General features: G+C 36.8%; 4 protein-coding genes and 1 pseudogene across 5 annotated transcripts; 3 read left to right on the top strand and 2 right to left on the bottom strand.

The window, feature by feature from the left end:
* Positions 1–579: 579 nt before the first annotated feature.
* LOC114752422 (protein NUCLEAR FUSION DEFECTIVE 4-like) lies at positions 580–3,648 on the top strand (annotated as a pseudogene).
* Positions 3,649–3,653: 5 nt separating this feature from the next.
* Positions 3,654–6,701, top strand: LOC114752426 (zinc finger protein 511-like). Its single transcript, XM_028941169.1, has 5 exons — positions 3,654–3,705; positions 4,784–4,878; positions 5,126–5,184; positions 5,701–5,899; positions 6,177–6,701. The coding sequence occupies exons 1-5, from the start codon at positions 3,654–3,656 to the stop codon at positions 6,543–6,545; spliced, it is 774 nt and encodes a 257-aa protein (XP_028797002.1). The 3' UTR covers positions 6,546–6,701.
* A 4,515-nt stretch (positions 6,702–11,216) lies between these two features.
* On the top strand, positions 11,217–12,288 carry LOC114752425 (ribonucleoside-diphosphate reductase small chain). Its single transcript, XM_028941168.1, has one exon. The coding sequence runs from the start codon at positions 11,217–11,219 to the stop codon at positions 12,204–12,206; it is 990 nt and encodes a 329-aa protein (XP_028797001.1). The 3' UTR covers positions 12,207–12,288.
* Positions 12,289–12,742: 454 nt separating this feature from the next.
* LOC114752423 (uncharacterized) lies at positions 12,743–18,252 on the bottom strand. Its single transcript, XM_028941167.1, has 14 exons — positions 18,133–18,252; positions 17,478–17,757; positions 17,176–17,314; positions 16,944–17,080; positions 16,647–16,848; positions 16,327–16,565; positions 16,127–16,238; positions 15,900–16,044; positions 15,671–15,816; positions 15,207–15,379; positions 14,719–15,117; positions 14,590–14,645; positions 14,240–14,442; positions 12,743–14,150 (listed from the first exon to the last, which is right to left on the bottom strand). Exons 2-14 carry the CDS (start codon positions 17,700–17,702, stop codon positions 12,916–12,918), a joined length of 3,411 nt encoding a protein of 1,136 aa, XP_028797000.1. The 5' UTR covers positions 17,703–17,757; positions 18,133–18,252; the 3' UTR covers positions 12,743–12,915.
* Positions 18,253–21,178: 2,926 nt separating this feature from the next.
* LOC114752427 (mitochondrial import receptor subunit TOM20) lies at positions 21,179–23,637 on the bottom strand. 2 transcript variants are annotated; one of them, XM_028941172.1, is made up of 6 exons: positions 23,368–23,637; positions 23,199–23,280; positions 22,853–23,019; positions 22,703–22,750; positions 22,306–22,395; positions 21,179–21,562 (listed from the first exon to the last, which is right to left on the bottom strand). In XM_028941172.1, the coding sequence occupies exons 2-6, from the start codon at positions 23,206–23,208 to the stop codon at positions 21,428–21,430; spliced, it is 450 nt and encodes a 149-aa protein (XP_028797005.1). In that variant the 5' UTR covers positions 23,209–23,280; positions 23,368–23,637; the 3' UTR covers positions 21,179–21,427. The 2 variants fall into 2 exon arrangements, with proteins under 2 accessions (XP_028797005.1, XP_028797003.1); XM_028941170.1 differs by having other exon boundaries at positions 23,199–23,637.
* Positions 23,638–25,350: the final 1,713 nt, after the last annotated feature.

A 25,350-nucleotide genomic window follows, 5' to 3' on the forward strand; every position in this document is an offset into this window, starting at 1 on the left:
AAAAATTAATTAAATAAGAATAGCCGAGTTTTCTAATTTCTAACTTGATGGCGGATTGAGAACGTTATGTTGGCATTTGCATGTGTCACGTAAACAAAGGTTTTTTTTTTTTTTTTGCTTGAAAAAAAACAAGAAGAAAGAAACAGCCATCACGAGTCGTGGACTCACGGCACAATGCCATCCCCAGCTGGTAATCAGCGCCGCCCTATCTGTGAGATCTCCAGTACATGATCCACTGTGAACTATGGCAAAATATTAATTAATACCTCATTTGTTCTTGTTTTAAGATCATATCCAAACTCCCGAGACATGTAGGATGATTATCCGGTTGATATTCTGCCAAGACCTCATGAACTCCGTTATCCATCTCCGTTCTTACCTTCCCCGGTGGCCCACCCTTCTTATTTAGTCGCTGTCTCTGTAGTTTTGTCCCTGCATGATTGTTTTAATTTCGCGCTCCCCACACCACCTTCTTAGCTTCCATTCGATTCGCGCGGAAGAAGAGAAAACATTAAGATCTAATTATCTGGAAGGTCAAACACTGGTTTGTTGTGTTCAGTGATGGTGGATTATTGGCAGAGAGGTTACATCCTTCTACAAGAACAGATGGCTTGTGTTTGTGGTTACAATGTGGTTGCAGTCATGGCTGGTATTGGGTATTTGTTTGGTAGCATATCGCCGGTGATTAAGAGATCTTTGAACTACAATCAGAGGCAGCTTGCTGGGTTGGGTGTGGCCAAAGACCTTGGCGATTGTGTCGGCTTCGTTACTGGGGTCTTGTGCGAGATTTTTGCCTTCCTGGGGTGCTTTGCTTGTTGTGTTGTTCCTCGTTGAACTTTGTTGGATATGGCTGGGTTTGGCTCATCGTCACCGGGCGAGCTCCCGCTTTACCTTTGTGGGCTGTGAGTTTTTTCTCTCCCTTCTCTCTGATTTTGGACTCTTCCGTGTTTACGATTGCCATAATTGCAGTTACTTTCAATCGCTGGATGGTTCCCTCTTTTTCATCCCTTTCGTCTTATACTTTACTTGATCAGAAGATTTTAATAGGTCTTCAAATTCCTTGTCTGTCTGTTGCTTGATTGTTGATTTTTGTCCTTTTTGCACTTTTTCTTGTTCTGCCCTCTGGTTGAAATAGGCCGATCAAGCCAGTGGATTCGGCTTTGTGGATTTGACTTTACTTTAAATTTGGTTTCAAATCGAGTGTTCCGGTCTCCTTCTCTTCGACTTGAGCGAGTTCTCCATAAGAGGGAGGCGAAATCCTGTTTTCAGGATGAACCAAGGATGACATAAATCTTGACTGGTGGCGGCAAAGGAAGCCAAGCCAACTGTTATACAGAGTTCGAATTTTTCCAGGGCAAAACTCCACGAAACATGGAATTTGATATCGGAAAAAAGATTCTTTCTTTTCCATATAATGGAAGGACTTCGAAGCCAGAAGATTAATTGGCTATTTGCCGCTCCCAAAAAGTTTATCTTTTCAGGCTCTTCTTTCTGAAACGAATATTCACCGAGTTTTGAGTGCAAAGTTTCGTCGTTTTTCTTCCTTTCCTTTCTTCCACGATGGGTGTTAAAAGTTTATATGGCCCCCCCTCTTACGTATTGCCCATTGCCTGTGCCAAAAATTGACGAGGTACAAGAATAGCGTGAAAGATGAGCTGCGCAGCTACACTTGGCATAACCCAGAACTTGACAAAAGTGAAGCCCTTATCTCCTGCTAACGAGCATCATAAGCTTGCTGGGTTCTTAGCAGCCTAATTTAGATGTCCAATAATGGCTTTTTTTAACCTAATTTTTGCCGGGTATAGATAACTTAAAGGGAAAGCGCTTCGGGTTGTTAATCCAATCCTGACTACTACACGTCTTAATTGCAATTAAGGACGCTTTGGTTACAAATTAAATTGTTTACATCTTTGAGCCTTGTTTGTCCATATCGGCACTCTTTTTTTAATTATGAAACGAGTCATTCTACTGTTACGTGACGAACTGCCTGGATTATGTAATTAATGATTATGAGCATGCAGATGTGCGTTCTTATATTGTGGAACAAATGGCGAAACTTACTTCAACACAGTTGCTTTGTGTCCTCCATTCAAAATTCCCAAAAAGTAGAGGCCCGGGTTGGAATTCTGAAGGCTTTGCTGGGCTGAGTGGTGCAATCTTGACTCAAATATATGCTATGATCCATTCCCCTGATCACGCGTCACTGATCTTCATGGTTGCAGTTGGTCCCACTTTGGTAGGAATAGGTCTGATGTTCATTATCAGACCTGTCAAAGGTCACAAGCAAATTAGGCCTTCAGATGACGCAAGCTTCACATTTGTTTACAGTGTGTGCCTCTTATTGGCTGCTTATTTGATGGGGGTCATGCTTGTTCAAGATCTAGTAACCTTGAATCATACCACTGTTATGATTTTTACAGTAGTCTTGTTTGTCATCCTCCTTGTCCCATCTTCGTTCCGATTTCAACGACGTTTTTCTCAGAGCAAAAAGCTTCAGAAGAGGAAGCACTCCTTCCTCAGCCCGAGACACTAGAACGAGGTAATTCAGAAGTAATACTGAGCGAGGTGGAAGATGAGAAGCCTGAGGATGTGGACTCACTTCCTTCATCAGAAAGGAAGAAACGCATAGCACAATTACAATCAAAACTAGTCCAAGCTGCTGCGGTAGGGGCAGTGAGAATCAAGAGGAGAAGAGGACCTCGCAGAGGGGAGGACTTCACCTTGGCACAGGCTTTGATTAAAGCAGACTTCTGGCTTTTTTCCTATCCCTTCTCTTGGGTTCAGGATCAGGACTGACTATAATAGACAATTTGGGTCAGATAAGCCAGTCTTACAGTATGAGAACACGCACATATTCGTGTCCATGATCAGTATCTGGAACTTTCTCGGCCGCCGTGTAGGAGGGGTTACATCTCTGAGATTGTAGTGAGGTGAAAGAGCTAGTTCATAGTTATAACACTTATCATAATTTGAAACCATGTTTCTGATTCCTTTTATGTAATGTGTTGAGCAGGGATTATGCCTTTCCAAGGCCAGTTGCATTGGCTGGGTTTCAACTTGTAATGGCTTGGGGGCATGTGTTCATAGCAATGGGATGGCCGGGGGCAATGTATGTTAGTACCCTACTGGTTGGGCTTGGTTATGGGGCCCACTGGTCAATTGTTCCAGCTGCTGTTCTGAGTTATTTGGTCTCAGAAATTTCGGTGCTTTGTACAATTTTTTTACCCTGGCAAACCCTGCAGGAACTCTTGTTTTCTCTAGCTTAATTGCCAGCAGAATCTATGACTACGAAGCAGAACAACAAGCTCGTCAGGGATATCAGTATCAGAATCTAGGATCATTATTGTCAGTGTGGTCAACGCTGCTGAACCTCCAAATGTGAAGGTTCCATTTGCTTTTTTTGACTTGTGTGCTCATGGCAGGACTCTGTATTATGGCAGCAGTTTTAAGCATGATTCTGGTGCGCCGAACTAAGACTGTTTACGCCAGCCTATATGGGAAATCTACCACTAGAAATATTGGGTAATCAGCGTGTTTGGATCATATGTATCTTGGCGTTTGTACTCTTTGAAATGTATTTTATGTGGATTCACATGAAGAAGGATTAAGGTTCAGAGGAGGCAGCATCGGATGCTATTTTCCTGAGGGTAAAAATGCTAAACACGGGGAAAGAAACAGAGGTGTTTCGTTCAGCGGTTTTGCCCGGTGATTTCCTGCCATCTAGCTGCTACACATATATAGTCACCAACATTGTTTTGTCAATAATAATGTGTTGTATTATTTTATTGTGCTATCATGCAATTGATTGAATTAATTAGTCATTTTATTCACATTTAGATTTATTTTCAGGCAGGAACAAAAGTTTGTTCGTTGGATTTTTTTTGGGCAGTTTTGAATAGCACTTAATTTTGTTTCCTGTCGAAGCATCTCACGGGTTGCAAATTGCATTGTGCAAGACTATTCCCCCAAATTTGGGAGGGCATCCAAAGCATCCAATTTCTACTATAATAAATTGTTTCTATTTATTTTCTTTAACTCGACGGTTTATTTAAGAACTTTAATTTGATAGAAATATAACGAGTAACTAATTTCCTATATATATTCTCCAAATTTTTTCATACCCTTGGCCAGACAAGAGAACTGGGGAGAATTATAATAAGGTTTTAAGAAAAAAATAATTATAAATAAATTATAATAATAAGTAAGTAATTGTCATACAACTTCCGATCTTAATTGATTTTTAATTTAATCCTAAATATAATATTTTAATATTTTTTTATTATATTTATTTATTTTTTTGAGATACTTCTTATAGTAGTCGCATGTATTAAATGTTTCATCTAGTAACACTTAATTAGTAAGGTATTTTAGGAAAGATAACATCTATTTATTATAAATAAACTAACTTAATTATTTTTTTAATCTATTCTAATAATCAACTAGTTTTTATTAAAAATTAAAAAAGTAGTAATATGAACTGTTTTATAATAATTATGTTTTTCACATGAGAATTTAAATTTTCGCTTAAGATCTTTTTCACCTCCTTGCGTGAAATGAATCTCCTGACCAGTTGATCCGCGCTCTTTGCCCCGCCCCAAAAAAAAGAAATCAACATTTTTGGGAGCAAATTCGATTCAAACTTAAATTCGAAAAATTTAACAGGTTCGGTTCGACCCTAATTTGTAGCCCTTCCCAGCTTCACTGTTGATTCAGCAAGCGCTGAAGGGGAATCGACGATGGCGATAGAGCAGAGGTGACGGGCGATATGAGCAGACTTGAACAGGGTTCCCGTACTGGAAGGCTATCCGTCGCCGTTTCGGCCCGGACTCTCCTTTCTTTGCTTCCGGTAATATCGAACGGGAACTTCTTGCTAAACAGGTTCTTTTTCCCCTTTTCATTCTATCCATGCATATTCCTAAATGTTACTTCACCAACTCGCCCCCCTTCCCCATTAAGTCATAACTCTGTCTTCATTTCCTCGTGACGGACATTTTGAAATGTAGCTGTGTTTTTAATTTCCTACACTCTATCTCTGTTTAGTGCAATGTTATTTCGATCTTTTTTTGTCAGTTTAACCCTAGCACTTACTGAAAATTCAAGTGGAAACTTTTCGTTTGATTTCAAGATTGCCTTGGAATTAACTGCGGAAGAGAAGCAACAGCTTTTTGTACCAGATGAATACAGGTAATTTTGGTTATCTTCCTGGTTCTTATTGTAGCCTGTAAAGGATCGATATTATTTTATCACCATTTCCATATGTCTAACGCGCAAGCTCTAGACTCTACTCTATGATTATGGTGAAGGCATCTTGGCTGGTGTATTAATATGCTTTTAAGAAGTTGGCTCTGATAATTGCTCGTCCTCAGACCAAAAAGGAAGAAAGAAAGATTGATAATCCCCATACTATATGATATGTTAGGCGCCCGAGAGTGCAGTGTGTTAACCAAATACGCTGCTTTGTCTTTACTCATTTGATGGAAGCTATTGGAATTTCGAGTTTTTTGAGGTTGCTGCTATATGGTGGGGTTTTGTTTGTTATTGTTGATACTTCAACTGTTGTTCTACATAGCATAAGGAAATTTCGCACCACGCTCCAGACCTTGGCCTGTTAAAGAATTTGCTTGTTCGGTTTGATGGTATTCACGACTGGTAATGAATTTGCCCCACGTGAGCCTGATTCTTTTGCCGTTCTTTGCGCAGGAAAGTCCCCTGTCCCATTGTTGGTTGTGGAGCATGCTTGACTTCCTTGGAGGAATTTGAGAATCATTATAATGCACGGCATACTGCCTCTTGTTCAGTGTGTTCTAGAGTCTACCCGACATCTCGCTTGCTAAGCATACATGTTTCTGAAGTGCATGATTCGTTCTTTCAAGCAAAGGCTGCTCGGGGCTATGATGTGGCAAGTATTTCCAACTTCCATTCATATTTGTACCATGTGATGGTTACTTTTAAAGCTGTCTTTATTTGTACATTTTGATTCTTAGTTGAAGAATTGACATTGAATTCTTGATGCAATTTGGATTTGACAGCTTTTCTTCTTATTTCCCCCTTTTATGAGCTGGGACTTGTTTTGAAAGTTTAAACTTCAACATACGTATCATTTTTGCATCCACATGCTTTCTTCCTTATTCAGAGGGCTGAGAAATTAATATGATCCTTGTATCCTTGCCTAACAGTATGAATGCCTAGTGGAAGGCTGTGGTTTAAAGTTTAAAAACTACAAGAGTAGGCAACAGCACCTCATTGACAAGCATAAGTTCCCCACTTCCTTTGAGTTTCTAAAGAAGGCTCGACCATCAAAGAAACAAAGGCAGAAGATTCAACGGAAACAAGATCCGCAAAAGGAGAATGATTCAAGAACAATGGAAGTGGATAATGCAACCATGGATGGCCTTGTGACGGCAGTCTCTAAATTGAGTACTTCGGACTCAACTCCATCATCTGTCAGCTTTGGTCGCCGGCACACTCGTGGTTTGACATTTGTCCCTAGAGCTGTTCAGCGTGAAGCCGGATCAAACGCTGCATCACCTAGAAGAAAGCAGTGAAATAGCCTTCAGATCAGCCTGCATACTAACTCTTCTTTGTTATTTTTCTTTTGTGACGAATGTCGAAGCTGATGGCGTCAAACCAGAGTTATCAGATATCTGAAAAAGAAGAATCATTCTAATGCCGATAAGGGCATACATTAGTTCAGATCTCCCTGATGTAATTAATACTCTTTTGGTCTTAGGGAGTGTTGTTCAAAACCAAAACCACGGTTTCAGAATCACTTTTTCGTAAAACGAGATAATCTCCTTCACATATTTACTTTGTAATCCGTAAAAGCACTTCTGAAATCATGGTTTGGTTTCTATCCAAACACTCCCTTAATGTAAGTCCTATTTAACTAATTTGATTAAATTAAAAAAGTCAAATAAGTTAGTTAAGTATAACAAATATAACATGTTTTCCTAAAACATTATAATTATTTTTCTTAATATCATTTCTCTTTCTTTTATTTTATTATGTATTACAGTTAAGATTAATAAATATAGAAATGGGTATTATATTTAACCTAACTTAATAATTAGATTATATTGAGGATAAGAAGAGTGTAATATTTTAATATTATTGTTCTTTCGTCTCCGTCTAGAGAATGGCCAATTTGTCATTGGTGTGCGTAAACACTGCTCATATTTAGGATGGCGGCTTGGGGACCTTCGTTCACATCTTTTTCCCCGTAGATTTTTCACTGTTGGTGAAATGAATATTTTTAAAAAATATGTTGTCATAGGACGGATGGAGATGCTAGTAGTGGGTTTTTTTAACCAAAATGTTATAAACAGCAAAATTATATACTAAAATGTTGTATTTTTAAAACACACAAGTTACTCTTGACGTGAATAACTTCAGAAATCGTTCTTGGCTTGAATAATTTGACTTTTTTTTTATTCACTTTCTTTGCGAGAATTTCTGCCAATTTTACGTGCAAGAATCTCTCACACTATGCACGTGAAAATTCCATTCTCTTCTTGTGAGGCTACAACATCATATCTGGTTTTATATATAACATGTTGCTCTCTTTTCTCCTTCTTCTCTTACTTCATCTCTAAAATCCGAACTCTTTCTTCTTCTTCTTTTTCTTCTCACTTGCTCTATTTTCATTATTCTCTTGCTTTGTTATTTTTTCATTACTGCTTCCAAACACTTGACAAGTTTTTTTATTGCTGCTGCTGTAGATATGTTTCTCTTTTACTTTTTCTTTAAAAATTTGCAGCTGTGATATAGAATTCGATTTTTCATCCAATTTTTACTTAGGCTTGTGACATATCACTGTCGCCATCATCTCCTTCATCTCTGTCGATCCTATACAGCTTGAGTCTCATTACATGGCATCCTCGTCATCATCTTCTTCCAACTCAGCCAATCCTTCTCAATTTCAATCGTTCATGACTTTATTAGATAATCTTATACTATTTTCAATTGAACACAATGCTTCTACTTCTGAACATGGTGGATCATCAAATGAAACATTTGTCACTCTTTGACAATCTATACATTTAAATGAATTACCTTGGTTTGATTTGAACATGTTGACTACAAAAACAAACGAGACACTTAAATCTCAAAAAATTGACATACAACGACAACGGCTACAACATATGAGAAGGAGGACAAGATGTGGTACTAGAAGTCACTATCAGTAAGGTGGATAATTTTTTCCTCATAGACTTAATTTTTATTTATTATTCTTTACAGTAAAATATTTATTGCTTTTTATTTTTAAGTAATATATATCTTATACTTATTTCACAATTAGTTTTAATATCATAATGTAATTATCAATATTTTCTTCTCATTATTTAGTAATCATTTTGTCATTCAAATGATTGATAAATCATTATACTAATAATTTCATTTTCATTTATTAGGTGAGAAGTTGTTTACCAGAAGAATGATTTTTGAAATTGTTCACTAGAAGAAAGATTTTTGAAGTCGTTCACCAAAAGCACGATTTTCAATCACTTCATGGAAGTCGATGACTAGTTCTGAAGTTGTTTACACTAACAACGATTTTTGAAATTATTCACGTCAAGAACGACTTGTGTGTAAATTGAAAGCCGTTTTTACTGAGAACGATTTTAATTACTTGTGTGTAAAAGTACAGTATTCTGATATATAATTTTACTGTTTATAGTATCTTGATAAAAAAAAACCTTAAAAGTGAGGATGAAATGAAGTCCCTCTTCGCTTAACTTCTTTATAAATGAAGTCCGACAAATAATCAATTTAAAAAAAGCTTTCCTATTTGCCAAGGTAAAATTACTCTCGTACTGTTCACTAAATCATTTAAAAAGAGTATGAGATGAGGAGACGCTATATCTTTTTAATGATGACTCATAAAATACAAGATAAGTATGTATATAAAAATGTTTATAAATATTTAAAAAAACACAAATACAAAGAAGGTCCAAGGAGGGAATCAAAACACGAATTTAAAAGGAAAAATAGTAAAAAATAACCATTGAAATAGAAATATTATAAATAAGGACACATGACAATATTAGTATAAGTTTTGATAATAATTCTTATAAACTGATTCCTGTGTATACTTTTTTTTATTTCAACGTTTTTTTTTTATACTATTTTCCCAATTTAAAACACGATCGTTAGAAAGGGTGAGCAGCGATCCATATTTTCAAATGGCGTTGTTGGCCACCGGCTTCCGCAACTTGTTTGTTGGAATTATCGTCGAAGGACAATGGGTTGGGCTTTGATTCCACCACATGGCAGTAATTAATTGAAGCGATCAGAAAAACATGGATGGCAATCCTCACGACCACATCAAGGCGGCTTCTCTGCTAATATGGTATGGATGCCACGTATAGCTCTCCTTCTTCCACATAACATGCAAGCCCTGATGCCTGTAGTGTGAAATGGTATTACTTGTATTTTGTAGCTTGATTTTTATATATTTTAATTTTTAAATTAATATAAATTCTTATTTTAGGTGATAAAGATAAGGTTCGTGAGATGGCTGACGTAGCATTTCCTCCTTTAACAAGTATGCCTACTTTTAAAGGGTTGAGTATTTTATTTTATTTTTTTACGATGAACACGAAGACTAAAAGAATACTTAATTTCGATTTTAAATCTGGACTTTAAAATAATTTATATCTTGTCCTTCAACACTTGCTTTTTTCTGTTCAATCTAGAGCTCATTTCGGTCCTTTAAACTGATTTCGTCCTTAACATGTATTATGATCATAAAAAATTTAATGTAAAAAGAATTATTTAAACTTTTGGTTCGACTGAAAAATCCAAGCTTAGAATAAAGGGAAAATGACATAAAAAGAGGTTAAAAATGGTAATATTCTAATTCAAGTACTTAAGAGGTTAAAATCTCAGAAGAGGAAGTCGTGCCTGATTTGATATTTTGTAAATGTAATCAAATGACTAAAATGTCTTTATATCAGATTTTCTAAAAAAAGCTATCAAACTTGTCATTACTTGTTTAACATTTTTCATTATCAATTTATAACTTATTAATAAATAATTTGTCATTATCAGTATATTTTTTGTCATTTTCTGTTTAATACTGGTCATTGTTAGTTCACAAATTGTTAATAAATTTTTGATATAACATATTTTTGTCATTTAACTATATATATAAAATACCAAATCAGACATTACTTTTTTTTCTGAGATTCTAACCTTTTAAATACCTAAATTAAAATATTATAATTTTTAACTTGTTTTCTAGAACAAAAACATTGGTATGCTTCAGTCCATATGAGTTAGGCCCGGAAAAAGCGGGCCGGCTCCTTTTGCGGTCTAATAAATTTATGTTGGGCTTCCATTGCATATCATACGTGGCATCCGCGCGGGAAGCGCACGCTCTTTGAGTGAGTGCCGCGCATGCATCCCACAGAATCGCATACGTGGTTTTTATGCCACCACATGTAGATATGCACCATCGCGAATGCCTTGATTTCGAGAATCATAAAACAGAACCCAACTTAGAATGTTTAAAAATAAACAAAATTAAAGCAAAAACCATTATTTCATATTTATTTTCAATCTAGATATGTATATTTTTCTAATTTCGTTAAGGCATTACAGAAGTTCTGTTTATTTTTTAAAATCTCAATTTTTCTAAAAAATAAAAATAACTTACGCACATTTCTTTAAATATTATAAAATCATAGAGACGTTCATTTCTTTTTTTAAAAAAAATTTATACAAATCTTCACTAAATATAAAAAATAGATCATTTAAAAGTTTCATAAATTTTGTTAAAGCTCAACGTATAATTTTTGAAAATATAAAATAAGTACATATCAATATAATTAAGTAAGAGAATTTTTAAAATTTTTTTTTTACAGTGATCAGTGATGTATGATTTTGATTTAAAAACTGAAAACGGAGGGCGCACCAAGCGTTTCCCACCAAAATTTCCAAACGTTCAAACGAAGCCGCAAAAGAAAACAAACTCGTGTCATCGGAATGTGGATCTGAATTCCCCAAATTATCCCTCCCACTTCAGTCTCCCGCAAGCTTCTCCCGTAATTTTCAAATCACCCGCTCCCTCTCAATCTTTCAATCCATCTCTTCCCGCTCTTCCCTCTCTTTTATATATCCACTCCCTCTTCTTCATTCTTCGTGCCTCCACATCTTTCCCTACTTCACTTTCAAATTCAATCTTCTTACGATTCTGATTTATCTGTTTTCACGATATGCCTGCGATCCCAGAAGAGCCTTTGCTCGCTTCTAACCCAGACAGGTTCTGTATGTTTCCCATACAATACCCTCAGATATGGGAGATGTACAAGAAGGCCGAGGCTTCATTCTGGACTGCTGAGGAGGTCGATCTCTCCCAGGACCTTCGTGATTGGGAATCTCTTACTCAGGGCGAGAAACATTTCATTACCCACGTCTTAGCTTTCTTCGCTGCCTCCGATGGTATCGTCCTTGAAAATTTAGCTGGTCGGTTCATGAAGGAGGTTCAGGTCGCCGAGGCCCGCGCCTTCTATGGCTTCCAGATTGCCATCGAGAACATCCACTCCGAGATGTACAGTCTGTTGTTGGAGACCTATATCAAAGATTCTGATGAGAAGCACCGTTTGTTTCACGCCATAGAGACCGTTCCTTGCGTGGCCAAGAAGGCCCACTGGGCCCTTCGCTGGATCGATGGTTCGGAATCGTTTGCAGAGCGCTTGCTTGCCTTCGCTTGCGTTGAGGGCATTTTCTTCTCGGGCAGTTTCTGCGCGATATTTTGGCTGAAGAAGCGCGGTTTGATGCCGGGTCTCACCTTTTCGAACGAGCTGATCTCGCGAGACGAAGGGCTTCACTGTGACTTTGCTTGCCTTCTGTATTCGCTGCTGAGGAAGAAGCTGAGCGAGGAGCGCGTGAAGAGTGTCGTTCGTGATGCGGTGGATATAGAGAGAGAGTTTGTGTGTGATGCTTTGCCGTGTGCTCTGGTGGGGATGAACGGCGATCTAATGAGCCAATACATTGAGTTTGTAGCTGACAGGTTGCTGGGAGCTTTGGGATACGGGAAGATGTATAATGTTCAGAACCCGTTTGATTGGATGGAGCTGATTTCGTTGCAGGGCAAGACCAATTTCTTCGAGAAGCGGGTCGGAGAATATCAGAAGGCCTCTGTTATGTCCAGTTTGAATGGCAATGGTGGCGTCCATGTCTTCACTATGGATGAAGATTTTTAACTTTTCTCAAACTTAATCCCCTAATATATATTATAGCCTTCCTGTAATAATAGTTAATGTCCTAGGGCAAGTTTGTTTGTACCTTTTCCCCTCTCTTTGATCACTTAATTTTTTTGTTTCTTCTATAAAAATTGATAAAAAAAATTTGTATTACGAGATTATTTCAATTTTTTGGTTTTTAGGATGACTATTTCTTGCTGAATACTTAATTTATGGTGTTACACACAGTCTAAGTGGCATCGCTGAACCAGATATAACAAATGTTTTTAGTCTACCCTGTTCTTTATTATTTTTGTTTTTTTGGCCAATGATCTATCCTGTTCTTTATGGGACTCAAGTTTATTTGATATGTCAAGGTGCTGTTGAAACTGCGTCCTCCTCATTTCTAAGTGTCTTGAAGTTTTTGACTGCAGAGTTGCATTTTTGTCGCCTGCATAAAGAAAATCATGTATTGAACGTTTTCTCAGAGCAAATGAAAGTATGAAACTGTGGATCAAGGATAAAGGCATTGGGATATTTCAATCTTGTAATACAGAAGCACTAGATAAATTTAGTTCAACTGGCTTCTCACGAAATTAGATCAGAGCTGTCATTTGATCATCAACAAACAAGAGAAGATATACAGAGATAATTGAAGAATTGGAAATTGAAATTTTTTCCGGGAAGAAAAAAATTGAGTTAGGATCTGCATCTTTGCTTAACTGGGGAGTTATTTCTTCCAGCTGTAGCTGGTACTGGCTTCATCAACTCGGGAATTCCCAGAAAAACTAGCTTTTGCCAGCTCCCTTAACATCTTTAGCTCATTTCTTGGCCCAGCCTTGTGTCCTTTTAGCCATTTACCTTCCACTTCTATATGTTCATTGATATCTATCTCTGGCCTCTGATCTGTTGTTTCAATAAGATTGGGGCTTGGTGTACCTGAACTGAGCACAGGGACTATAGTAGCAGTCATGGCACTGGTTGGATCCATATATCCTGTTCTATTTCCTCTTTCGAATTCTGTTTCTGAACGAAGAGGATTTACTGGAAGTATCTCTGCATTTGGTTGGGAAGACGAATGTATAAATCTACACCAATGATGCTTGGGAAGGAAAGGCAAGATAACTCCTTTGGCAGCAAACTTTATTCCATGCCTAAAAGAATTCTTGTGAGGCTGTGAGAATCTGGACAGTGATGTTATCATAGTATACCATTGGTTGATAAGCTGAGCAATAAAAGAAGCCAGAAGAAGAATCAACAGAACCAATCCCCATGTCTTGGCTTCAATCAGGTTCGAGTTATTCTGAAAGATGAATATGGCAAACACACCTCCCTCACACAAGAGGGCAACACTTTCCGCTACTTGGACACTCCTCCTTATGTATGGTTTGAAGGTAAAAAGATAAATGAACTGTACTGCTGTGATTATCAATGCAAGCAGACTTTTACTTGATCTCTCTGATGAGTAGGCAACAGATATGATTCCCAAAGCAACCCTTCTTAATAGATCAAGAACGATATAAAATGACCTTGCCTGGCCCAAAACCTTCTTGGACAATGGAGTCTTGATTTCTTTATTGCTGCCATCCGAGCTGACTGCCTTCATTCTTCCAATCCCACTTTGACCTTTTTTAGCCCACTTCACGTGGGTGTTTGAATCAACTTGATCAACAAAAACAGGGACCGGACAACCCTTACAATTGTCGAAAAGAATCCCAAATCTTGGGAGGAATGATGAAGGCAGTCCTTCCTCGTAAAACCACTTTCCATTTGTTGACCTGCCAGTAAAGAAGAACCAGAACCTCCTGCTCCATGTTTCTTCGTTTACTAATTGTCTGACTTCTTTATACTGGACAAAATTCCCAGAGAAAATTGCAATAAAATGAAAGAGGGATACTGACAGGACGAATGCTACAGGAATTGCTAACAATAAAGCCCCCGTTATAATTCCCCGGGCTGTGCCACCTGCACATAGATATGGTTTCAACATGTTAGTGCCCATAATCCTGCAAAAGTCGATGACTGAAGCAAGACAGTGAAAAGTAGTCTCTTACCTTTTATTACGAACGTTGAAGACTGAGAAATGCATGGCAGCATGAGAATCAGAAGAAGGAGCTCAAACCTAGGAACTGATAGGCTGCCTTGAGGTGATATTCCGGTCCTCCATCTCAAGAATAATACGATGGAAACATGAATTAAAACTAAACTGCCTCCTCCCACTCCGAGCCAGAACAAGTTCTTCTCCAAGTCCAGCCACCTGTTAGAGAAGAAGCTTAGATTTTTACCCATGCAAAATCAATAGTTCATTCTGTCACAAGTGGATATGAAAAAACTAGAAGTCTTGTGACAGTGATTGTCTTGAATCTAATGTTTAAGCATAAAGGTTATCGTAAAGCTATAATACCCGTTGTAATTCCCCAGTTTCTTGATGACGTTGCTCGCTGACATCGGTTCTCCTCTCTACAAGGCAAATAATTTAACTGTGAAGTGCTCTATACTTACATGTTCTAAAAAAATGGTACTGCACACTCACCAAGAAATAACTAAAATATTCAGCAGAACTGAGGGGTTGACCAAAGGATGTACTTTTTATGCTTAAGTTGTACTGACGGGGAAGCCAGCCAAGTTTTGAATTGTTCTCACTTGAAAGTGCGGCTACATGTTCAGCGTATGAAGAGGTGTTCAGGTCATCTTGATGGCCATCCCTGTTATGGGACTTGGCCCCCACAAACCAGTCATCAGTTATACTAACAAATTTTTCTTCCTCTGGAAAACCTTTGTTGTCTGAGGTTGAAGAACCAACATCTTTCCAAGGAAGCTTGTGATGTGGTATGAGCCACCGGAGACCTCTTGTTGTTTCATAATATTCAACAGGTTGGTTAACCGAAAACCAGCCCGAGAGGGCAAAGATCTGTAGGTGTCCTATTAGTCCCTGTAAAGCAAACCATGCTTTTTCAGAGATTATGTATATTTTTGAGGTCTGAGAAATACATAATTGTTAGCAAACAATTCAACATTTACATGTAGATTCGTTGATGGACTGGAAGCAGCACATTTTGTACCTCCTGAAGCAAGCATGCTTATTGCTTCTAGATTTGCAGAGGACAGTGAAAATATAGCAGCCACAAGTGACGTAGCAATTGTCCCAGCGCTCACAAATGAATGTGATGCAATGGACGTTGCAGGAATGGAATCTGAGGAGATCATATCCAGGTTATAATACAAAAATAATATCTGAAGCTCTGCTTAACGATTAGCACGTGTTTAAACATATATTCTTCTGCATGTGAGTATGCAGTGTATACTCGTGAGATTCTACATTGTTGTGTTAATGTATCAGGCATTTCTGTAGAAGTGCTCATCACTCATCCTGGAATTAGTTGAATGATTTAAATGAAGAGCATTCAACTCTTAATACTAAGAAAATGAAAGTTCAGTGATAAAAGAATAGTATCTATATGCAGAAAGCAAAGAATTATTCATACAATGCTTTACTTCAATTTGGTTAGATGCCATATTTTCGTTTCCTGAAATATCAGTTACCTTCCCTGCAGGAACGGTAACTGACACCACCGTTTGAGTTACTGCTTGGACAGACAACGAGTATAGAGCTCTTGATAGTTCCTTTAACCTACATCAAACAAAAATTAAACCCTTCATGAACATGTTTGTTAGTTGTGTGTGTGTGTGTACTGAATTGCCTAATTGACTTGCCTGATTAGTCTTCCTCCCATTACTTCTACCATAGTGGCCTCAAAGCCAAAGACTGGCTTTGTGAACTCAACAATTATGTTGATGTGAGATTCCTTTGTCACACTTTGTGAGCTGGTCCGTAGTGTAACACCAGGTTTCATTGAATCTGCCAGAAAAAATTAGGGCTTAGCTTAAAGTAAAAGTTGCTAAGAGAATCCTGTGAGTAATCTGAGCAGAGTTTGGCATACCATAAAGGAATGTAATAGGAGAAACAGGTGAGACGGGAGTGCCTGTCCTGCCAAATATTGAAGAAGCTAGTAATTCAGCCGTGATGATCTCAGTTCCTGAGATGTTCTTGAGCTTGAAAATGAAAACCAAAAACTATCAGTAGAGAGGAATATGAATGTTACGAAACAGCATAAGGGACTCGGATAAGTTATCTGCTCACTTTAAAAGCAAAACGACGGGTCTCATTTTGTCTGACGTGGAAAGGAACTAAGGTACCAGAATTGACTCGTAATGTGTTGAGAATCTGCTTAGTTGAATTCCTTAAGGGAGTGCTGAAGTCCAAGAAAATTATCAGGTCTTCTGTTTTGCTAGTTGCAATCACTGTTCTTGGGACTTTGTTAATTACCAACTCATATGATGGAACTGAAGTCCAGATATCTACTGTAACTGGTCTTCTATCTAAGCCATCAAACTGTACTTTCAGTTCCATGCCAATACTAATTACGTGACAGTACAATAAATTGGCAACTAGCACCTTACCGAAGTGAATGGTCAAGGAAGAACTATTGGTTCTATTGAACCTGTTTCCAGCTTGATCCGCACAAATATTATCTGCCAATTGGATTACTGCACGCCCATATGCACTTTTTGAGGAGAGAATCACTTCAAGACTATAGTGAGTGCCTGGTCTAATCATTTGCAGAGAAGAAGCACGCACATATGCAGGACCAGTTACGGAGACCTTGCAGGAGAACCATCATTTAAATATTTTAAACTTTTTAAGAAATAATGGCAGGTGCGTACAAACATAGTTCTAGTCATTAGAAACCAACTTACATCACAGTTTGATGAGTTTAGACAATTAAATCCGCCCAGTCCAGTGCATGGTTCGCTGAATGTGATATCAACTGATACCCTCTTGGCATTTGTATATGTCTGTTCACTAGAGATGATTGCTGTTGGGGCTATTCTGTCTATTGTAAAACCATCAGAAAGCAAAGTCAAATGAGAAAAAAATTACATTTCTCTGTAATTTTTCACCCAAACAAGGGAGAGTGTGGGTGGTCACCTATAAACCATGAGTAAGTTGATGAACTTCTTTCTCCCTTGTTTGTAGTAACATTGAGAAGAAAGTTATGCTCATCATTTATAGTTAAGTTCTTCAACACAATGCCATTAGCTCCGCAAGGAAAAGCCTTGCCATCAAGCTGTTACAAAAACACTCGTTATATTATATTCACAATAACCTGGACTTGAATGTGATATTGTATGTTTTTTTCATATCAAGATTTGATAGAACACTTTCAACAATAATGGAGGGATTCCCAAATAACCATATTATTAGAAGAATGATAAAGAGAAACCACACACCTCACAGGAAAATAAACAAGTATTTCTCTTACAAGCATTGGTACCATCCAACCTCTTAACCAAGTACTGGAAAACGGCGTTGGAGGACCTGGTCAGAGTTGGTGGAGTACGACTAAAATGAACTACAAGCGATGATTCTGCTAGGCATAACTGTGCACCCACCATTATCAAAACGAGAGAAAGAAGTTGGAGAAAGTTGAATATAGCCATATTAGCAGCTACCATGTACTCCGCATGGAAGCCAAAAGTGAAGGAAGATGAAGAATTGGAGTTGAGGTTGCTGGGAAGAAAGCACAAAGCAGTTATTGGCACTGGGCATTAAATGTGCAACGTTCATCACAAGCCTTAAATGCACAAGCCACCAATAAAACCTCAATGCAACAACCACAACCATTACTGTCAGCATCTTAACTGCTTTCAATAAGTTCAAAAATCCCATGTTACTTTTTGTTCGCCAATTCGAAAATCTTCTTCTTCTTTTTTTCAATTCCACTGATTCGCAAATATTTTTAAAAAATTATTCATTTTTTAAAAAATATTTGAAGAAAAATACGGCATATTACGCTACTGAGCCGATACAAAAGTACTGGCTGCCTGGTCTGATTCTTATTTTATCAATTATTATAACACGGGGATTGCTATTAAAAGCAATTACTTTTCCAGCGCAGATTTTCTGCGTTTTTGGAAGATAAAATTGATACTGACAGTGCTCAGACTTAAGAATAAATGGAGCCGAAGGTCTCTTCAACTTCAACGGTAGAAATTGTGATAAGCAACAGAGCTTTAAATTCCCCGGAAAAGATGAAAGCAGGCCTTTTATTTTGCTTAAAGCAAATAAGAAAAGAAAGGAAAGAATTCTCGCTTTTATATCCAACTGGTTTCGTTTTATCATGTACCATGAGATTGTCCCAATCTAGAGAACAGACATTCATGGCTTCCAATTGGTTTTACTTTTTGTTTCCAACTGAGACATTTATGGCCGCCATTTTCTAATCAGAATAGACGTTAGTATAGTCATTAGATTAGATTCTTCACAATCACGGTTAAAATAATAGCATCTTTTCTTTTTTGCTTTTCTACGAGCAATTAAGTTTTTTTTTTTAAATAACCATTTCAAATATAAGGAATTAAGAATGTAAACATAGAGGAAATAGATGAAGAAGTGGACCCATCAGATCCTGTTTGGATGTGGGTAAGCAAACTTATCGTACCCGCAATAGATCACAGCTTCATAATCCAAAGGGAAAAAATTTTAAATCAAAACTCTGACAAGCAATTTATGGTCCCAACCATAAAAGATGAAAGATTTCCCATTTGAATAACTCAAAAGCATTCTAACAAGTTCAGGACCACTATTCTATCATTCATGGGCCTTCATGTCTGAGACATGAACTCAACAACACCATATGCAATGCCCTAAATTTCAATATGAATTAGAAATGACTTAGAGCGTGTTTGGCATCACGACCATACCTCTTAAACCGACTTCTCTACCGGAAAATGATTAAAAAAACAACTTTTTGTTTAAATATCATGTTTTGAGTGGCAACAAAGGTAAATAGGCTTATGTCTAAAGAGAGCTTTTTTCCAAAAGCTCCAATTCATTGCTTCCGACTTCTCCACAGCAAGTTTGGATAGGTGGGGCCCATGAGTGAGGGAGGAGAGAGAATGCTTTATGCATGATGTGTATTTTTTTAAAATTTTTTAGCCCAGCCATTTTTTAATGTTAAAGAAATTATTTTTTGAATAATATAACCATTTTTAAAAATAAATTTATTATTTTCTATCATGTTTATAAAATCTATGGAAAATTGAGAAAAATGTTGTATTAAAAATTTAATTAGTAAGAAGTAATTGATAAATTTTTATATAGATATAGAATGCTTGTATTATGATTTAAGTCCTTCTCACTAATTATATTTTTAATAGGAGGACTTTTTCTCAATTTTTTCTAAAATTTAAATATATTATTTTAGTTTTAATTATTCTTAAAAATAACTATTTTTATTTTTATAATTATAATTTTAATTAAATATGTATTATTTAATAAAATTTATGTTCTTTTCAGTCATTTTACATCTAAACTTACTTTTACATTTATCATTCAAACAAGTTTTAGCTTCTCAAACTGATTTTTTTACAAAACTCAATCCAAACATAAATCACATTACACTATCTAGTTTTTACTCAATTTGACTTTAATAAAAGTCAGATTGAAAAAAAAATTACTTCTGTCACCGTTATCTCAAACACACCCTTAAACTGTTTGGTTCTAGTTTCAATCTCCCACAGAATCCCTCGTGTCTTTGAGAAAACAGGGGGGGAAAAATCATTAACAACAGTTTCCGGGTGCCGAAAATTTCAATTTTCAACCACGTTGGATTATTAGCTTTCAGTGTCCAAACACAAACGTGTATCTCTTAACAAATAATTATGAATTCCACTATTTCGGGACCAGAGGCATTAATGAAGTCTCCGTGTCGCCTTTAAGAAGCATTAGTAAATAACATAGCCGGTAACGTGTCAGACTCCTGCCTTGCTACCATGCCATATTTATTTCTGAAGCAACCTTCGTCAAAGTCATCCCATTGTGGTTGGTTCAGCGGCTCTTACAGAGCCCATCCAAGAGGATATACGGATAAGTCATTAGGTCTTGACGGATTTACGAATGTTTAAAAAAATTGATTAAATCAGTCCTTCGTTTCACTTTCCTTAAAATACCACCAAAAAAGAGCATTAAATGAGGAAAATTGTGAAATTAATAAAAGTAATTTTTGAAAAAATAAAATGAAATGAAAAAAACTTGTAGTCTTGTATTTAGAATTTCAACTAAATTACTCTTTTTTGGGTCCCAACTAAATCTTATATTTAATATTACTATTTTTTTTTTGTTACAAAATTTTAGACAGGGTTTGAGCTCAACTCAAGTCAAGAATAGGGCGCTTGAATGGCTCTTCCTATGCGATATTAATGTTGAGCAGGACAAACCTATATTATATCCTTAGGCATTAACCGAGGTGTCCCCATTCTAAAATACCTCTTCAAATGCCACGAGGAAGAATCAAACCCCTTTTAAAACTTTCACGCTTCAGATACTAGTGGTGGGAAGCCCCAAGGATGATATTCACCGAATTATGGCAGATTACTAATTTAGACTTACGTCGGTTAAAATAATTTCCCCCATCCCCTATTCTTTGTTTCACAACCTCCACCGTCCCTTTGGGGAACTACACTAATTCAGCAAACAAGTCTTGAAATACGCTCAAATTTAGATTTCTTTTTCTAAAAAAAAAGAAAGAAATAGAAAGTTGATTTAGTGTTTGCATACCGAATACCTTCGTGTCTCAAGAAAAACTGTAACCACTGTGATTGCAAGCTTTACGAAGTTAAGGCTGCATGAAGCACACAACCATTTTCTTCTTTATCTTTTTTGGTCCCTGCTCGGTGAGTAAACTTGAAGCATTATTTACTTGCGGGGTTCAATGTGTCTGAACTGTGAAAGAAAGGTTTAACTTCAACACCATCCAACCCAATAATCCAATCTATAATCCGGAGAAAAGCACATCAAGATTCAAGAATCAGTGGGCAACTTCCATTATAGTGTCTAACTATCACAAGAGATCAATAAACAATGGTTTTAAGTGAAAACTTGGCCCTTATTATTTCCCCGCCCAAAGTAATAGGAGCGGATGACAAAAAAATTTTGGGGGGGGGGGGTGTATATATGTACACATTTCGAAGCCAGTGCTGCTGGTTTTATCTCAATACTTGGAAACATCTACTTGACGGATAGGCTGCATGATTGAATCCAAATAGAAAAATGTTCCTATGGTCGATGAGTAAACGATTAGCTGGCGAAGCATATATTATGCGATAAAAGGGGCCCACAAGTGAACAAGAAGAACCAAAACCATGATTGAAAGAATTCTGCATCAATTCAAATGATTGACTTATTGAAGGGCTGATTGAGAAGGAGGTGGTGGGTGCGGTTTCCCAAATCCCACCCATGCAACAATGCCAACTGCCAAAATTATCCATCCAAATATGTCATACTTCAGATCACTGCTCTGCTTTATCTTTTGGTTCTGAAACAGAAAAGACATGGATCACGGAAAAATGAAATGAAAAGACTCGTAAAGAAATCAGGACTATACAGCATTTCTCCTATAATCAGGTTTTCTACCGATGGTTTTTGCAACATCTATATACCACCAAAGTTAAACTCATTCACCGTCATGGTCTGCGATCAGATGGCTGACATGACAACAGTAGTGAAGGATAGTTCAAGATATGCTAAGGCGTCAAAATAAATAACAGCCCATGAACAAACCGAGTTCTTTACACACAACACGAACACAGATAACAATAAGTGTTGGCATGACGAATTATGCTCAACGGTCGCCTTTTTCCCACTACAGGTGCAACAGAGCATCCCCATAGTTCTGAACACATGACCTGAGAGGACCAAGTTCTAAGTATTCTATAGTACCTGATTCTTTACACAGATAATCATATAAATAGATGCGTGCCTAAATATCATCAAAGTTCAACAGAAAAGTATGATTTATTATAATCACAAGGCACCACTTCCCAACTGGAGACACGCCCCTTAGATGCATAGGCAGATTAAAAGCCTCACTTTGGTAAAAGAACAATAGAGCTCAAATTCATGCCGGTTGAAATAAAATTCGTTAATGCCTCTTAGCAGATGCAGCCGGTGCCAAAAACACTCAGGAGACAGAGATGTAATTCCATGTCCTAAGTTTAACCGCTAATTTTTCTTTTAAAAAGAAACTCATGGAAAGACGATAAAAATTTGAAGTCCCACCTTTGTACCAGATGAAATAGAAGATCCAGAAGTTTCCACTGCCTGCTGAGCAAAACCGTGCTCATGCATCCCTTTATGTAGCTCAGAAGCCTTGAGAAACAGGTATTAGTAATTGAAAAGGTTAACATTAGCTGTGAAATACGCTCTGATGTGAAAGAAAATGTGGTAAAGCACTTGATAAATTAAAATTTAAGCAGAATTTTGTCTCTGTTCATCACTTTTAGTTATCTAAATATCTCTGGCTAAATTCTCCTCTAGGACAGGTGAAAACCCTGTCATGAAAATGAAGCAACTGGTAACGCTCATCTCTGTATCACAAGATAAATGGCAATGCGCAATTGCAACAAATAAAACAGCCGAATAACATAATGCCAAAAAGCTATGAGAAAGAACATACCTTCGCAGCCATTTCCAAGGATTTTCGATAGAGTTCGTTCCCAGGATCCTAGTATACTCAGAAGTTCACAACTCTTTCAGTACATTTACAATTTACAATTATAAATAAAGTGCTTCCCTTAACATTGGTGCAAGAGTGAAAACCTACCTCATCAGCAGCTTGCTGAAAGTGTTCAGATGCTCGATCAAAATCAACTCTTGCCATTTCTTGATCCGGAGTTAAAAGTGCACGTGAAGTATAAGCATTTCCCAGGCACCAAACAGCATCAGGCTTCTTGGGGTTAATCATCAATGCCTCCTCCAGCTTCGTAATAGAATCTGTATCAAACGAGTCAGCATCCTAAAATTAGATTATATAAACTGGAGATGCGTCAGCAACTACTGTATTTTCCCATAAAATTTCAGTAATTATAAATGGTCGGATTCAACAGTCACTATATTAAACTAAAGCTTCAAAAAAAAAAAAAAAAAAGAACAAAAGGGCAACAAATTAGCACCTTCGACCATCTTCTTGGCATCGGAATTACTGCTTTGAAACTGAGACAACTCCAGTAAGGCGCCGCCCCATCTTGTTAAGTTCTACATGGATTAGAAAATAAAGTTCCCGTGAGCCAAAACGAACTCATCAAGGCCATTGAACAGAGACTGATACTCCACCAATCTTACTCCATCGGCCGAACAAAATTAATTAATTAATATATTGGGAATACTGAAAAAGGCAAAAACAAAGAGCACTGACGTCGGCATCTTGAGGGTTAGCCGCGTAGTTATCTTCAGCGATTTTACGGGCATGCTCAAAGAATAGAAGTTGATCAAAATCCATTGTCTGGATAGTGTATTTCTCGGATTTTGGGTTTTGTGGATGATGAAAAGAGGGTGACGTAGAGTTGATAGTATAGAAGTATTATCCGGTGTTCAGTTTTACGGCCCCTTTTCGAAGCCTACGTTCATTCCCCAGGGCCACGACCCGGGCCTGTTCAGTTTAGGGCCTGTTTGGGTACTCTAAAACAATGGTTTCAGAAGCACTTTTCCGCAAAACGAGGTAACCTCCTCCACATATTTACTTCGTAATCCGTAAAAGCACTTCTGAAACCATGATTTGGTTTCTATCCAAACACTCCCTTAGCCTTTAACATAAAACTAATTCAGACACCCTTACGGCATGCGTTGATATTCACTCACAGTTATCTTATAACTTACATGTTACTTCTTGTACGTTTGGAACGGGGTTGATTTTGGCATATTAGATTCATATAATTTGACCTTTTATAAAAGAGCCTATTGATTTACCTATATCTGTTTATATAAAAAAAATTTAAGTGAATTAAGAGAGTGTTTGGATAAAACCAAATCATGGTTTGGAGAATAGATTTTGTGAAAAAAGTGATTCTAATAAAGCGAGAGTGTTTGGATAGTTGTTATAAGAAGCACTTTTTATATATATAAATTACTAAAAAAGACATAAGTTAATATGATAATTACATAAAAAAATAGATTCTATAATATATTTTAATTTGAAGAAATAAAATTGTCAATAATATATTTTTTACCAGCATAATTAATAATATATAAGATAATATAATTAATAAATAATTAATATGTGTATATATATTTATAAAATATAAGATTAAATATGTTTATAAAAAAATAATTAAGGGGTGTTAAAGACATATTATCATTGAGATTTAATCTGATAAGTATAATCATACTCTCTAATCTGAGTCAAAAGTAGAATGAATTTATTTTTTCTAAAACGATGGTTTTGAATTCAAAACTATGGTTTGTTGATTTTATCCTCTGTTTAGCACATCCGAGACCCAAAACTATACTTTCTTGTATTACCTAAACAGGTCCTGAGTCGAAAACTCACCAAAACCAAAAGATGCGTTTTTGCTTCGGTTTAAAACAAAATTTTCGACCAACCCAATTAAACTAGATTGTGGACTAGGGTAATTGGGCCAACCGGGCCATCAACCCTCTTGCATTTTGCCCACATACAAAATACATTAACCATTTTTTTGCTAGGAAAAAAAAAGAAGAAGACGCTGCCACAATTGAGTTGGAGGCTATTTTTCTTTGGAATTATTGTTGCCAATATTATTATAAGGACTTGAAACCTAAGACCTAAATTCTTAGTTCAGAATTATTTTCTTAAAGTTAACGAATGCTCAGCCTTCAATAGCCCTTCACGTTCAGGTCCAAGAGGAAAAACTGGGCATCACATGGCTCCAACACGTTGTCGGCATATCACGGGGCATTGCACGATATGCGTGAGCGTTGCGTATGTATATACATGGGCGGGGTTCAAAGGAAATAAGTTGAGTTAGTTATTTGTCATAAATAGGTGGTATTTAACTAAAATATCCTTACTAATTAAGTGTATTGACTGGAACTATTATTGTTAGAATGACTACTTTGGGAAAAAAATATACTACCTCCGGTCCTAATTATAAGAGCCAGTTGACTAATTTGAAGAGATTAAAGAAGTAAGTTGAGTTAGTTATTTGTCCTAAATAGATGTTGTCTTTCCTAAAATATTCTTGCCAATCAAATGTATTGACTAGAACTATCATTGTTAGAAGGGCTACTTTGAAAAAAAATGTATAAATATGAGAGACAAAGTGGATTGGAGTCTTATATTTAGGACCA

Source organism: Neltuma alba, unplaced genomic scaffold (genome assembly GCF_004799145.2).
Source record: "Neltuma alba isolate B1F8T4 unplaced genomic scaffold, ASM479914v2 tig00007377_pilon, whole genome shotgun sequence".
Lineage (NCBI taxonomy): Eukaryota > Viridiplantae > Streptophyta > Magnoliopsida > Fabales > Fabaceae > Neltuma > Neltuma alba.